The sequence below is a fragment of the Hemibagrus wyckioides genome, linkage group LG26, assembly GCF_019097595.1.
Source record: "Hemibagrus wyckioides isolate EC202008001 linkage group LG26, SWU_Hwy_1.0, whole genome shotgun sequence".
Taxonomy (NCBI): Eukaryota; Metazoa; Chordata; class Actinopteri; order Siluriformes; family Bagridae; genus Hemibagrus; species Hemibagrus wyckioides.
The window spans coordinates 14,449,572-14,464,847 of NC_080735.1; the positions used below are offsets into that span (position 1 = coordinate 14,449,572).

At 42.1% G+C, this 15,276-nt stretch overlaps 2 protein-coding genes across 3 annotated transcripts; one reads left to right on the forward strand and one right to left on the reverse strand.

Moving 5' to 3' along the window:
• Nucleotides 1-264: 264 nt before the first annotated feature.
• Nucleotides 265-6,271, reverse strand: mzt1 (mitotic spindle organizing protein 1). The gene is made up of 3 exons (XM_058379879.1): nucleotides 5,987-6,271; nucleotides 3,135-3,280; nucleotides 265-827 (listed from the first exon to the last, which is right to left on the reverse strand). The coding sequence occupies exons 1-3, from the start codon at nucleotides 6,036-6,038 to the stop codon at nucleotides 798-800; spliced, it is 228 nt and encodes a 75-aa protein (XP_058235862.1). The 5' UTR covers nucleotides 6,039-6,271; the 3' UTR covers nucleotides 265-797.
• Nucleotides 6,272-6,341: 70 nt separating this feature from the next.
• On the forward strand, nucleotides 6,342-14,799 carry bora (bora aurora kinase A activator). 2 transcript variants are annotated; one of them, XM_058379877.1, is made up of 12 exons: nucleotides 6,342-6,415; nucleotides 6,627-6,804; nucleotides 8,642-8,748; nucleotides 8,840-8,885; nucleotides 9,543-9,627; nucleotides 9,801-9,854; nucleotides 9,950-10,006; nucleotides 10,836-11,056; nucleotides 11,987-12,140; nucleotides 12,309-12,820; nucleotides 13,628-13,768; nucleotides 14,296-14,797. In XM_058379877.1, exons 2-12 carry the CDS (start codon nucleotides 6,652-6,654, stop codon nucleotides 14,311-14,313), a joined length of 1,548 nt encoding a protein of 515 aa, XP_058235860.1. In that variant the 5' UTR covers nucleotides 6,342-6,415; nucleotides 6,627-6,651; the 3' UTR covers nucleotides 14,314-14,797. The 2 variants fall into 2 exon arrangements, with proteins under 2 accessions (XP_058235860.1, XP_058235861.1); XM_058379878.1 differs by having other exon boundaries at nucleotides 6,388-6,462; nucleotides 14,296-14,799.
• The last annotated feature ends 477 nt before the right edge of the window (nucleotides 14,800-15,276 follow it).

Genomic DNA, 15,276 nt, shown 5'->3' on the forward strand with positions numbered 1-15,276 from the left:
TATTTATTTTGGTCTTAGAGAGAAACATTTCAGTATGTGGTTCAATGTAAATCTATAGGGAATTTATTCAGGGCTTCAATTTCACTGCTAGATGATTAGATGGGACTCACTAAACCTGGGTATTAACACACACACGTTGTACCTTTATTTGTAAAGGAACACTGGTAGGGACCTAGCTGTTGCACGTTTTTGTGGGTAAATTTACAGCCTACCTTTCGGAGTGTGAGTGTGTTTTAATAAAAGCTCCTAACATATAAATAAATGATGTGTGTAAAATGTTTATTGCAAAAATGACATGCTAGCATGTATAACAGGAGAATAAACCAAACACATACATCAGTCTGTTTTTTTTTTTTTTTTTGGAAGAACAATAAGGTCCAGTGATCTCATAGCTATCCACAGACCTGGTCATAATCATAACAGGTCAGCAGGATAACATGTTGTCTCCATCTAGTGGACAAACAACACAAAGACACAGCTGCTTATTCAGTTTTATCATCCCGGTCCTGCGCTGAAATCTTATGGCAGCCACAGTGTAAACAAACACAAAGTCTCTCAAACATTTATAACATTAAGAGACTTTTAAAATACTGGATGTGGGAAAGCACACCATGTTCAGTGAGCACTGACCAAAGGGGTCATTTTACAGAGAGAAAAAAAAATAAAAACAAGGCTAAATGGAAAATGCAGGGGGGGAAAAATCCCTTATTAAATATTAGTCTCTTGGTGAATGGATGACATTTGTTGAGTTTTATTTTTTTTATTATTAAATACGTCGAGCTTGGCGAGATGACTTCTTATCCTTGGCTTGTGCTGTTGTCAGAGGCCTGGAAAAGAAAGGAAGACACAAAGATTACAAACACAGATATATCAGTAATGTTAAATATTAAACCATATTAAACCACATTAAGCTAAGTGATGGTCAGAAGTAGTAATAGACACAGTCATATACATATAGAGTGTAATCATATACAGTTAAGGACAAGAGCAGATCCTTAATACAAGTTTTAAAAAAACAAAAAAGGGAAAAGCATGCTCTGCCCTGGGCTGACTGTGACATACTATACGTTCATGACCTCATTTTATGACCGTGATATCCTTTGTCTTGACCTAGAAATTCTTTCTGCTCTGTTTGTGCATTTAGATAACCCTTTTCTTAATAAACTCGCCAAACCCCCAGTGAACACATCAACCACCACGTCTGTTCCTGTTGACGTCTTTTGTTTACCTTTAGATAACACTGAATATTACACCATCCTTCTGTATAAATAGTCCCTGTACATCTCAGTAAATATCCAAGAGTTTTGCTATTCAATCACCGTCTCTGTGGTTCTTTGGCAAAAAGCTTCCCTGATATCAGCAGAGCTAGCGGCAGTGGCGCGGCTCAGGCTTCTACCCCGAGTGAACCCGAAAATTCTGACAAAAGAAAAAGTATTTTGGTAATGATTTATTAATGGTTTGAATGTTTGAACATGTGCACACTTGATCACAGGTGGAAAAGTGGATGGATGGATGCATGCATAGATGGATGGATGGATGGATGGATGGATGGGTGGTGGATGGATGGGTGGATGAGTGGTTGGATGGATGGGTGGATGGATGGATGGATGGATGGGTGGGTGACTGAATGGATGGATGGGTGGAGGGATGGGTGGGTGACTGAACGGATGGATGGATGGATGGATGGATGGGTGACTGAATAGATGGATTTGGATGGTTGGGATGAAAGGATGGATGGGTGGGTGACTGAATAGATGGATTTGGATGCTTGGGATGAAAGGATGGATGAATGGGTGGGTGACTGAATGGATGGGTGGGTGACTGAATGGATGGATGGGATGAAAGGATGGATGAATGGATGGGTGGGTGGATGGTTGGTTGGATGGGTGGGTGACTGGAAGGATGGATGGGTGGAGGGATGGGTGGGTGACTGAACGGATGGATGGATGGATGGATGGATGGATAGATGGATGGGTGGATGGATGGATGGATAGATGGATGGGTGGGTGGGTGGGTGGATGGATGGATGGTAGGATGGATGGGTGACTGAATAGATGGATTTGGATGGTTGGGATGAAAGGATGGATGGGTGGGTGACTGAATGGATGGGTGGGTGACTGAATAGATGGATTTGGATGGTTGGGATGAAAGGATGGATGAATGGGTGGGTGACTGAATGGATGGGTGGGTGACTGAATGGATGGATGGGTGACTGAATAGATGGATTTGGATGGTTGGGATGAAAGGATGGATGAATGGATGGGTGGTTGGATGGGTGGGTGACTGGAAGGATGGATTTGGATGGTTGGGATGAAAGGATGGATGGGTGTGTGGATGGATGGATGGGTTGGATGGATTTGGGTGGCTGGATAGATGGAAGGAAGGAAGGTAGGAAAGAAAAACAAAAAAAGACGAAGAAAGAGAAAATAAAAATAAATAAATAAATAAAAGAAAAAAAATTAAAGAAAAGAAAAACAAAACTAAACAAAGCTTTAAAAAAAAAGAAGAAGCTGGTTTTCTAACTACATCCACAGAGAATTCCGTCTCACATAAAAAATAACATCGTTTTGCGCGTTAATGAAACTTGCAGTTCGGGGAATTTTTAGCTAAAGTGCAAAATCTCAGGTGTTGTTTATGCAAATTGTGCTTCATTTAGCACATGCAGTGCAATTTACATAAATCAACCTGCACGGTGTTTCTGAAACTGAGCAACACTGCATGCAAAATGAATGACACCAACCCTGAATTCACACCAGACACGTCGTATAGAGTTCGGTCTCAGGCTAGAACACAACATCCTATACAGAGCCACTCACACGCTGGCTTCAGAACAACACGGTGAAACTATTTTATCCCATTGTTAAGAAAATAAATCGTTTAATCAAACCCATATGTGCTTTGTGAACTCATTCCTCCTTTGCTGTTATAATAACCTTTACTCTTCTGCGAAGGCTTTCCACTAGATTTTTTGGAGGGTCGCTATGGAGACCATTAGTGAGATCAGGTACTGCTGTAGAAAAGGTTCTGGAGTAAATTACCCTTTGTTTCCAGATATCGAACTTGTTTACGCCCATTAAAAACAAAATAAAGCGTTTTTCTAATCGCCTGTTGGACTGAAGTGTGTGTAAAGTTACCTTGAGTGTGTCTGTGGCTCTGCGAAGCTCTTTTATAACTGAAGAGAGAGCTTCGGGGTTGATGCCCTGCTCACACAGCCGCACGCAGATGGACAACGACTCCATGTCGAGTCCAGTGTTAAGGAGTCTCGAGATCTCCAGGAGAACTGAGAAACACACAAATGGGGACAGTTCTGAGAGGAAACAACAACAAACTGAGGAGGAGGAACATGGAATTGTTTTCTGTCAACTAGCATGTAAAACCCGTATCTGATATTATTTCATATTATTTCTAGATGACATGATGAGTAATGTTCAACTAGAATTAAATGTTAGACAGCTATTAAACTCTTAATGCTTCAGCTTCAGCATACCAAGACATTTTGGACAATTTCCTGCTCCCAGCTTTGTGGGAACAGTTTGGGGATGACCCCTTCCTGTTCCAACATGACTGCACACCAGTGCACAAAGCAAGGTCCATAAAGACATGGATGAGAGAGTTTGGTGTGGAGGAACTTGACTGGCCTGCACAAGAATCCTGACCTCAACCTGACAGAACACCTTTGGGATGAATTAGAGCGGAGACTGCAAGCCACGTCTTCTCGTCCAACATCAGTGCCTGACCTCACAAACGAGCTCCTTGGGGAATGGTCAAAAATTCCCATAAACACACTTCTAAACCTTGTGGTCCCAGAAGAGTTGAAGCTGTTATAGCTGCAAAGGGCGGGACAACTCCATATTACATTCATGAGCTTGTAAGGCAGACGTCCCAAAACTTTTGGCAATATAGTGTATATGGAGGAGATAAAGCGGGTAAAAAAAAGCATTGAACACGTCCCGATTTTTCTCAGTAAGTATATTTATAAAGGGGCTACTGACACGAAATTTTCACCAGACGTTGTTAACAACCCACGCAATCCATACATGCAAAGAAATCAAGTCATAGATGTCCATAAATTTAAGACGCCTCCTGTATGGAGAAACTAGTTGCAAGCATTGCTCAGGTCCAACATCTGGTGAAAATTTCATGTCAATAGAGCCTTTAAAAATATATTTACTGAGAAAAAATGGTGACATGTTGTCACCTATAAGTCAGTCTATCAGCTTATGAGAATCAGTGTCTTGAACCCGGAACAATTCGATAAGACATACCTCTGTGCTAATCCACATAAGGAATAAACACAATGGAGTGTGCTCTGTGTCTGATGCAAAGCTGAGTTGCTCCAGAATTAATTTTTTCCTTATTAGCGCAAACCTCCAAGAAACAAGTTTCTGTTACCACTTACTTTATATTAGCTAAACAGTCATTTCCTCTTCCAGCCCCCCCCTTTATATGAGTTATGACAAATAAATTCTGTGGCTTGTTTAACTGACTGTTACACTGGATACTACTATGACTCCCTTAATAATACTAATAAATGTTTATTTACAGAATGTTTATAGATCTATGTTTTTTAATGATTAGACATTATAATTATGTGCAGCTTCTGCCATGCAAGTCTGTGCAAACTGTTACTACAGAAACGATACCATATTGGAATGAGCACGTTTATATAAACCTGTGATTTGAACAACAACTGGACCTCCTGTGAAAGCCGCTGTTACAGAAACCTAATCAACACCTTCTAAACCCATCAGAATTGATAACAGCGATGTGGTGATATTCACAGAGGACACCCCCTCATTCACACCTGGTATGACATCTGTTTCGCTCCCAATACAGGTGTGAACGGGTGTGAGCGTGTCACGGAGGAGCACCAGGAGACAAACAAACATAGACCACTTCCTTTTTCTCCTTTATTTGTCACATATACATTACAGCACAGTGGAATTCTTTCTTTGCATATCCCAGCCTTGGAGGTTGGGGTCAGAGAGGAGGGTCAGCCATGATACAGCGCCCCTGGAGCAGAGAGGGTTAAGGGCCTTGCTCAAGGGCCCAACAGTGATAACTTGGCGGTGCTGGGGCTTGAACCCCTGATCTTCCTGTCAACGATCCAGAGCCTTAACCACTTGAGCCACCACCGCCCCTGTTTTCGCATATCCCAGCTTATTAGGAGGCTGGGGTCAGAGCGCAGGGTCAGCCATGATACAGCGCCCCTGAAGCAGGGTGTGTTAAGGGCCTTGCTCAAGGACCCAACAGCAGCAGTTTGGCAGTACTGGGGCTCGAACCCCCAACCGTCTGATCAGTGACCCTGAGATTATCGGATCTAGGCCACATCAGAAACATGAAAATTAATAGTAAAAGGCCAGGTGTAAACGACATGGGGTAGCTGGATGGGGTTGGGGGCGTGTCTAATTTGCATATTCATAAAACGAAACCTATCTGCTACAAGACCATTTTTGGGGTATTTCTTAGGCTTAATGTGACACAGAATAAGGATTTAATTTAATAAAACGATAAAATCTCACTAAAGACGGTGTAATTTAGTTGTTTATTAGTGCATGAAATTAACGTCACATGATAAATGTGAAAATGAATGAATGCATGGTCACCTTAGTGGTACATCACGTGACCACTAGAAAACGCCAGGTGTAAATGACTTGGGGTAGCTGGATGGGTTGGGGGCGTGTCTAATTTGCATATTCATGAATATTCACAAAGCGAATCATTATATCTTTTATAAGCCCATTTTTTGGTATTTCTTAGGCAAAACTTCACGCTGAATGACGATTTAATTGAATAAAACGACAAAATGTCACGAAAACGGTGTAACTTATGTGTTTATTAGACCATGGAATAAAATATATCTGACTGTCGGCTATAGATAGCTCGGTGCACATCAACAACATTTAGCACAAAATAAATTCCGAAACGAATCCTGTATTTAATTCTGCAACTAACAAAGATTTTAGTAAATAATTCGGACACTCACCGTCCATCGTTTCCCGGACAGCGTTCATGTTTGTATTCGCGGCACTAGCCATGACCACTAGCTTAGCCTAACAACAACCCTTATTCCTTTCTTTCCGTCTGAGGGTTTTGATCTCCGACCACTATCTTACTTAAAAATGAAATAAATTCACGTGTAAATAAGCAGATGTTTTATATAGCAGGTTTATATTTTTGAGATCCGTTCACATTTCACCTTTATACGAACTGTACTAGGAATAAAGCTAGGGCACATTCGAACGGAAGTCAGCGACGTCACATTTTTCATGCTCGTCTTTCTGATTGGCCGGCGAGACAGCGTTCTGCCCTGTGATTGGCTAGCGAGGGCTGAGGGGAAAATTAAATCAAACGTTTGAACCACCTTAGGAAACCTCCGAGGAAACTGGTGCCTGGATCATTCGTTGGTGTTTGTGTGAGTAACTATGGAGTCTAGTTTCCACTTCTTTATCACTCAACTCGGTGATTAACTCGTTCATGACCGATCAGTCGCGTGATTAGTGTGTTGATAAGAGGTTAATGTATGTTTAGAGTTAACAGTCTCTCTCTCTCTCTCTCTCTCTCTCTCTCTCTCTCTCTCTCTCTCTCTCTCTCTCTCTCTCTCGGGATCTCTCCCTGTATTATAGTCTCTAATATCGGAGCACAGGAAGGATGGGAGATGTAGCTGAGATCCAGATCACACCAGAAACTCCAGCGAAAGCCACCATCCGGAACCCGTTTGAGAGTCCCACCGACTACCATCGCCTGCACGAGCCTGTGGTGCACAGTCCGTCTGAGTTTAGGTGCTCTCGTGCCTCTTCCGCTGTGAGTACCCTTTAAGTTTAGTTGTCTCTGTTAAGTTGTCTTTATTTGTCATATTGCACTGTGAAATCCTTTCTTCGCATATCCCATCCTTGGGGTATGTGGACAGAGCACAGGGTCAGCCATGATACAGCGCCCCTGGACCAGGCTGGGTTGAGGGCCTTGCTCAAGGGCCCAACAGTGGCAGCTTGGTGGTGCTGGGGCTTGAACCCTGTTCTTCAATTCAGTTTAATTTGTATAACAATGAACATTGTCTCAAAGCAGCTTTACAGAACATGAGAAAGTCCTAGATGTTAGACAAAATCATCCCTAGTGAGCAAGCCTGAGGCGGCAAGGAAAAAGTCCCTTAGATGGTATGAGGAAGAAACCTTGAGAGGAACCAGACTCAAAAGGGGAACCTCATCCTCATTTGGGTGACACCGGACAGAGTGTGATTATGAATTATTATAAACACAGAAGAGTGTGATATGAACAGTGTCCTGTCTGCAGTTATGTACAGTCTACAGTGTGATGTAGAATGTTAGTGTGTATTAAACAGGAGGTTGTTGTCGTCCTCGAAGTCCACACAGCGTTGCTTTGATATACCCAAGTCCTCTCGAAGCAGAATCCAGCTGGAGCTGGTCCATCTCTGGATGCCTCAGGATCGTCCCAGGGTTGGCCTCTGTCTAATGGAGCTGGCACAATCTCCAGATGCCTCGGGATGGGTAGAAAAAAAGGAACAGGTGGAAAGGAATTAGCATAGCTGCCGTTCATGATATTAGCAGCACTAGATGATAATGTGCATTTAATCAGATGTACTTGGAGTATGTGGTTGTGGGAGGAATTATGTGTATTCCAGGCTAAAGAGATATGTCTTTAATCTATGTTTAAACTGGGAGACTGTGTCTGAGCCCTGAACACTGTCAGGAAGACAATTCTAAAGTGTAGGAGCTGAATACGAAAACGCTCTATACTCAATACACCAGCACAGTACACAGGAATACATAAAGGGCAAATACATGACTGTGTCAGATGAGTTATATAATAATAATACAATATTATCAATGGTAGCTTGAGTGTTTAAGGCTCTGGGTTGCTGACTGACTGAAGCCCCAGCACCACCAAGTTGCCACCATTGGGCCCTTGAGCAAGGTCCTCAACCCACCCTGCTCTAGGGGTGCTGTATCATGGCTGACCCTCAGCTCTGACCCCAACCCCCAAGGATGGGATATGCGGAGAAAGAATTTCACTGTGCTGTAATGAATATGTGACAAATAAATACAACTTACTTAACACATATTCATTATACACTCACACATTATACATATTCAGGAGTAAATACACAGGACAGTATATACTCATGACAATAAATAGACAAGGTGATAAATATGAACTTGGTTTAAAATATAAACATGTCCTCTGATCAGTAAAAACTCATAATGTTATTATTGAATATATTGATTGATATATACAGGACAGTGTATATCATCTGGACAGTAAATACTCAGGACAGTATATTTTCAGGACAGCAGAACAACAGACAAATCCGCCTTAAGAATTAGAATTCAGTCCATCTGGCCATGACAGCTATCTAAAGTGCCTACTGAGAAGTAAAGTGGTGTATTCTGCGTTTCCATGGCAACATAAATTTCCTGGGGGGTTTTAATTAGTGTAAATTATTGGCCGTTCACATTTTTACGAATTAGCTGTGTCAGAATAGGTTAGATTATCAACTTTGGTAAAAACTCTTTGCTTTAAACAAGTACACAGTGCATTCTGATGTAGTCTGCATTATACTCTACTGATGTATACTGACACAGCATGGAACACAGGAAACTGACAAGAATTCATGATTTTCCAGACACCGGCAAAGTTCAAATGGTCCATCGACGAAATGGCAAACCTCCTCCCAGTGCACATAGACCCCGAGGATATTCACCGCCAGGCGTTATTTATGAGCCAGAACAGGTGGGACCTGCTGCATGCAGAACTGGGATCTGTAACGAGGGTTACTTTCACTGCTCATAACAGCTTTATTGTGTGTTTTTCTTTCACCAAGGACGGACACTGAAATCGAGCAAAAGCGACAGAACGCAATTGAAAAAGTAAGTAACATTTCGTTTGTTGTACACCGATCAGGCATAACATTATGAGCACCTGTTAGTGGGTGGGATATATTAGGCAGCAAGTGAACATTTTGTCCTCAAAGTTGATGTGTTAGAAGCAGGAAAAATGGACAAGTGTAAGGATTTGAGCGAGTTTGATGAAGGGCCAAATTGTGATGGCTAGACCACTGGATCAGAACATCTCCAAAACTGCAGCTCTTGTGGGGTGTTCACGGTCTGCAGTGGTCAGTATCTATCAAAAGTGGTCCAACAGTGGTGAACCAGAGACAGGGTCATGGACAGCCAAGGCTCACTGATGCACGTGGGGAGTGAAGGCTGGCCCGTGTGATCCGATCCAACAGACGAGCTACTGTTGCTCAAACTGCTGAAGAAGTTAATGCTGGTTCTGATAGAAAGGTGTCAGAATACACAGTACATGACGGGTCAGAGCTGTTTTGGCAGCAAAAAGGGGACCAACACAATATTAAACAGGTGGTCATAATGTTGTGCTTGATCAGTGTATATTGTACCAACATTGCACATTTATCTCTTCACTATTTGACCAGATTCAGAATGATGAACTAAGATTATAAGACTACAGAATGATATTTGAGGCACATTGATGACTGCATTTTGCTAAATCTGTCCATCGTTTAGTTTTTTACTAAAGGTGCTATAGTTCCGTCGCCGTGGGGACCGCCGGGGGCGAGTAAACAGTCAACGCTGCTGAACCACGTGAAAAGTAAGTTAGGTCATGTGATCGATAATGGTTTATTTCCCAGTATGGCACATAGTAAGGGGGAACTTCATAGAACAGATTTCCTGAGAACCTTTCAGTTTTCCTTCAACTATTGTCAGTATCATGCAACACACACACACACAATTCATTTACACATTTTGTCCATTTATTTGCAGGTTTGTCGTCACCAGTCATAACAGAGGAAAATCTATCACCAAAGAAAATCGATGGTTTGTGTTTCCTGTCTCAAGCCATGTTGTTTTCAGACTTCTGCTATGTTTCATGTGGCTTTGAATAATCTTCCTTTTCCTTTTGTGAATTATAGCGATCTGTCAGACCGCTCTGTCTTTACCTAAGGACTTCGATATGGAAAAAGTATTAGGTAAAAATTCTTCGTGTTTCCCAAGAACTGAAAAACCATCTCTTTTTGAACTTTGCTGCAGTTTACGGACGTCGCTCACTTTATTAGGAACACCTGTAAAGTACATCTAATCATGTGGCAGCAGCACAATGCAAAGAAATATGTAGATCCAGGTCAGGAGTTTGAGTTATTGTTCACATCAAACATCAGAATGGGGGGAAAAATGTGATCACTCTGGCATGGATGTTACCGGGTTGCTGATCTCCTTGGGTTTTCCCCTCACACACACACAACAGTTTATAAAGAATGGTGTGAAAAAGCTAAGAGAGCTCAGAGGAAAATAGCCAGATCAGCTACCAGAAAGGATATAGTAATTCTTTACAACCACCAGAAAAGCATCTCTGAGTCTATGTTCATGATAGCCTTAGATTCTTGTTGTAGTTCATCCACCTATAAAGATACAAAGACATCAACTGTTTCTGAAAATCTCAAACCAGCCCATCTGACACCAACATCTGTAATCAAAGTCACAGTTCTATTCTGAAGCTCTTAAACTGTATCTGCAATATTGTAAGCGTTAGAGAATTATATAAATGATCAGGTGTTCCTAATAAAGTGGACACCGAGTGCATATTTCATATCAGCATGTTACTTTAGAGTGAATTCAAGAGACACGTTGTCGTATCGTAGCTCATTTCACTGGAATTATGTATCTGTAGATTCACACAACATGAAGAATCATTTATTGCTTGTTAGTGTGTGTGTATATGCACAGCTGGACAAACTTCCTCATCCATGGCTGTGTGTGTGTGTGTGTGTGTGTGTGTGTGTGTGTGTTAAACCCTCACAGGTGATTACTACAGGCCGGACGATGTCTCGGAGCAGGTGCAGGAGAGCCTCAGCTCCTCTTCACTGAGGCGGAAGCTTTTCCTGGACGGCCATGTCAGCGGCTCGGATTCGTCCAGCCCTCCCAGCCCGGAGAGAGAGGCTCAGGGTGGAAGCAGAGAGATGATGTCTTCGGTCATCGCATCACCCATGAAGTGTGGGAACACGGAGGCCACTCCTTCATCTGTGAGTGCTGGACATAAGTACACACAACAACTGTAGAATCGTAGAATCACGTGCACTACCATACTAGTCGCCATGCAAATTTACATACTAGCATACTCGCACTCTTGCATATTAGCAAACTCGAACAGTTGCATACATTGTTTTTCTTGCATACTGGAGCTCTACCATGAATGAACGCTTACATAGCATACTTCTACACACTAGCATAGCATATACACTATCGGTGCAATGGAACTGTTGTATACTTGTACACACACAAACTCTTGCATACTAGCATCTTTGAACTAGTATACTTGCACACTTACACTGACCAGGCATAACATTATGACCACCTGTCTAATATTGTGTTGGTCCCCCTTTTGCTGCCGAAACAGCCCTGACGCATCAAGGCATGGACTCCACTAGATGCCTGAAGGTGTGCTGTGGTGTCTGGCACCAAGATGTTAACAGCAGATCCTTTAAGTCTTGTAAGTAGCGAGGTGGGGCCTCCATGGGTCATATTTACAGGACTTAAAGGATACTTTTGATAGATACTGACCACTGCAGACCGGGAACACCCCACAAGAGCTGCAGTTTTGGAGACGCTCTGATCCAGTGGTCTAGCCATCACAATCTGGCCCTTCATCAAACTCGCTCAAATCCTTACACTTGTCCATTTTTCCTACTTCTAACACATCAACTTTGAGGACAAAATGTTCACTTGCTGCCTAATATATCCCACCCACTAACAGGTGCCATGATGAGGAGATCATCAGTGTTGTTCACGGCACCTCTCAGTGGTCATAATGTTATGCCTGATCGGTGTATGTAATAGCATACTTGCATAACCTGAAAAGGTCTATTTCATGGCTCCTTGACAGTAAAGTGTTGGTTCTCTTGTACTGTAGCTTTAATCAGTGTGTTTTTATTCCCTCTGTCTCTGTGTTGCAGGGTCAGTTCTCATCCAGTCCTATCCAGGAACGAGGTCGTGCTTATAGTCTGGGCAGCATGACCAGTCCCATGTTTCCTGAACTTTCATCTCCTACATTTCAGTCCCCCACGGTGTCCCCTATCGTCCTGCAGCACTCGCTTACACCACATTCAGGTACTTGAAACTCGTAAGCAATTCATCATAAAACTGATCTGTAAATTATTTCCAGAAAAGATTTTGGAGGAGATACGTGTGTGTGTGTGTGAGAGAGAGAAACATTAAACATATTATTTATTTATTGTATACTATGCTGCAATTAAGCTCTTTTTCTGCCCCTGCTAGGTGAGAGGAAGCGATTGTCCTTCCTATCCCCAGACAATCTTCCTTCCTGTAGCCAGAACATGGCAGTAAACCGGTGTGGCGAGAGCCCGTACGTAGAGGGCTGTTCTCCCATTCGCAGCTGCTCGCCTTTCCACCCTCACCACAGCAGCAGATCCTCCTTCAACCTCCAGGACAATGAGGACATCTTCCTCAGTGAGCCTTTACCCGCTATGGAGCTGGACTCCTGCTCCCTCGGGGTCCGGGCTGAGCATGGCGAGAGTCAGGCGTCCCTGCCGGACGTGGAGAGGATGGAGCAGAGCAAGCCGAGTGAGGAAGAACTGGAACGGCCTTCTCCTCTCTCATTTCCTGAAGAAGAAGAAGGAGAAGGAGAGGTGGAAGAGGCGACGAGAGGAGAGGAGTTCTGTCGACTGGGCAGCTCGAGGACAGGGAGCGCGTCCAACGCCGAGAGCACCCGCATGTTCGTGTCGCTGCTCGATGAGAGGAGCATGGCACCGTATGATGCTAGCATGCAGGTCCGTATGCTAACGAGACTCGTAGGTGTTCTGGGGTATTACTTTAGTATCAGAAAGAGTTACAGGTTGAGAAAAAAATGACTGTTGGTGACCTCTATTTATTATTATTATTATTATTATTATTATTATTATTATTATTATTATATTTTCATGGAAGTAAATCTCAGCCAAAGTCTTTTTATATTTACTTCCAACAAGATTGCTAAGCTACAAAATCTCAAATAAATAATAGGGTTCTTGTACAAGACTGGAAACATAGCAAATATAACTGTAGTGAGATTTAATGCAGATAACGAAGATTGTCCGTTTTTATTTGCTCTTATTATTAAATGTTTTTATGAATGTTTAAAAAAAATTTTTTCCACCGAAAAAGTGCAAGAATGTCCAAGATGAGCTGTGTTTTACATTTTTAAGTTCACAACGAAGCTATAATTTACTCCATATCACGTACTATATCACAACTATATGGAACAACTTGGGCTTAACTCTGGGAGGCGGAGCCTAATGTAATGTAATAATTGGGGATAATTTATTTGAATCAAAAAATTATGACCACATAATTCATATCTGAGGCAACTGAACTTGACTTCCTTTATTCATCCATTAAATCCATAGCTTTGGTGTGGGGGGAAAAACAAAAGACGTGAAATGGTCAGACACCAGTCGTGTCTCTGAATGTTCACAATGTACACTGAATTTTTTTTTTTTTTTTATCCAGTTATTCCTTTATTGGCTGTTCTGTGTGTGACGTGTAGTTTTGCGCCTCATGGCCCGAGCGTGATCCGTCCCTTGTTGTTGTGTGTTCAGGTGGACAGCGGTTATAACACGTACTCGACATACACCGCCAGCCAAATGGACAGCGTCAGTACAGACAGCCAGAGCAAGGAGCTGCAGGACACACACACGGTCGAGGAGGGACTCGCTCACTCTAAACACACTAAGTCGAAGGTAACACACACTCACAGAGCGGAGATTCACTGATGTAAATACACAAAAGTTATTATACACTCACCGCTGACAATTTATTAGCAACAGCAGTTAGCAGTTATCTACTCAGCCAATCGCGTGCTGATATATGGCAAGAGCTTCATCAAACATCAGAACGATGTTTCTGTGTCGGTTCGAGCTGACCAGGTTTAGGGTTCAGTTTCATTCAGCTGTTCTGTTCTTGGCTAAAATGAATGGACAAGCTGTTGTAGATGATCCACCTCAGGGTTCGATCAGTTCTGCATCATTTCTGTTCATCATGACTGGTTATGTTTAGTCCTCTCTGACCAACAACCCGATGTTTGACGTGAACGTGAACTGAAGCTCTTGACCATGTTCCTGCCACATGATTGGCTGATCATGTATTGATCTTGGCTGAATTGCAAGTATTTCTGTTACAAAATTCTCTGTTTAGAGGCTCATCACAGTTTAATGCACCTTCATTTAATTGAGACAGACAGTTGAAATGCAGCTGTGGTGTTTTCCAGCTGTTATCATCCCACTGAACACGAGGGACGGATCAGGGACTCCACGTCTTTCCTCAACCGCTGGAAGCTCAGAATAAAAACCGTTTACATGGTGCTTTTGTACTCGATACCATGCTGTTATACAGTGAATTGTTTTGCACAGGTACCTTTAATCTTCTACATCACGACATAAAAAATGTTATGGAACGTTAACTTTACCTCAAGGAGTTCTGTCAGGAACTGAGAAAACTTGACTTTAAATTGTGATAGATGGATATATATACGCTAACTCTTATTTAATCGTCAGAACAAATAAATACGTATCTGTACTAGCATTAATTGGTTTATTTTTTTAATCGATATGGATTTTGTTTTCCTTTTTTTTGTTGCAATTTTTGTATGCTCTTAGTTATTTATGAATTCCTAATCAGAACCACTAAAGTGCATATGAGCAATAATCGGTGTATTTAATGTTGCTGTGCGCAGCGTTAATCCTGTGTCTTTCTGCTAAATTGCAATAAAAGAATTTTGATTTGATATTGAGAGTTCTGACTAAAGGATTCCTCGTCTTCAAGTCTCGCTTCTGTATATAAACTCGCATCATAGTACGGAAATGTAGAACCAGTACTCCTGAAAGGTGATGAACCCCACAGGAAATTCATAGCAAAATCCAGGGATTTATTTATTTTTGTTCCTGCATCTAGAAAGCCCATTTGAGTTCGGTTTCATACGTTAAAGAATCCATTATGTCTTTGTGGGAAAAGGTTTTGAGTTTTCCTTCCTTTTCTTACGGTGGCAAAACAAAATGAATCCAAATACACAATAACAAATCCGGAAACAAAATAATAAATCAGAAACTTTTTCAACCTTTCTACTGCCGCAGCCTGCTGGACCTCTTGTATATCTTGAGTGATGGATGTCTCGTCCAATCAGCGGTAAGAATTCTGTTCGCAAACTATACCTACCTTTTCCAGTTTGAATTGTTGTTTTCTGGATTTTTAT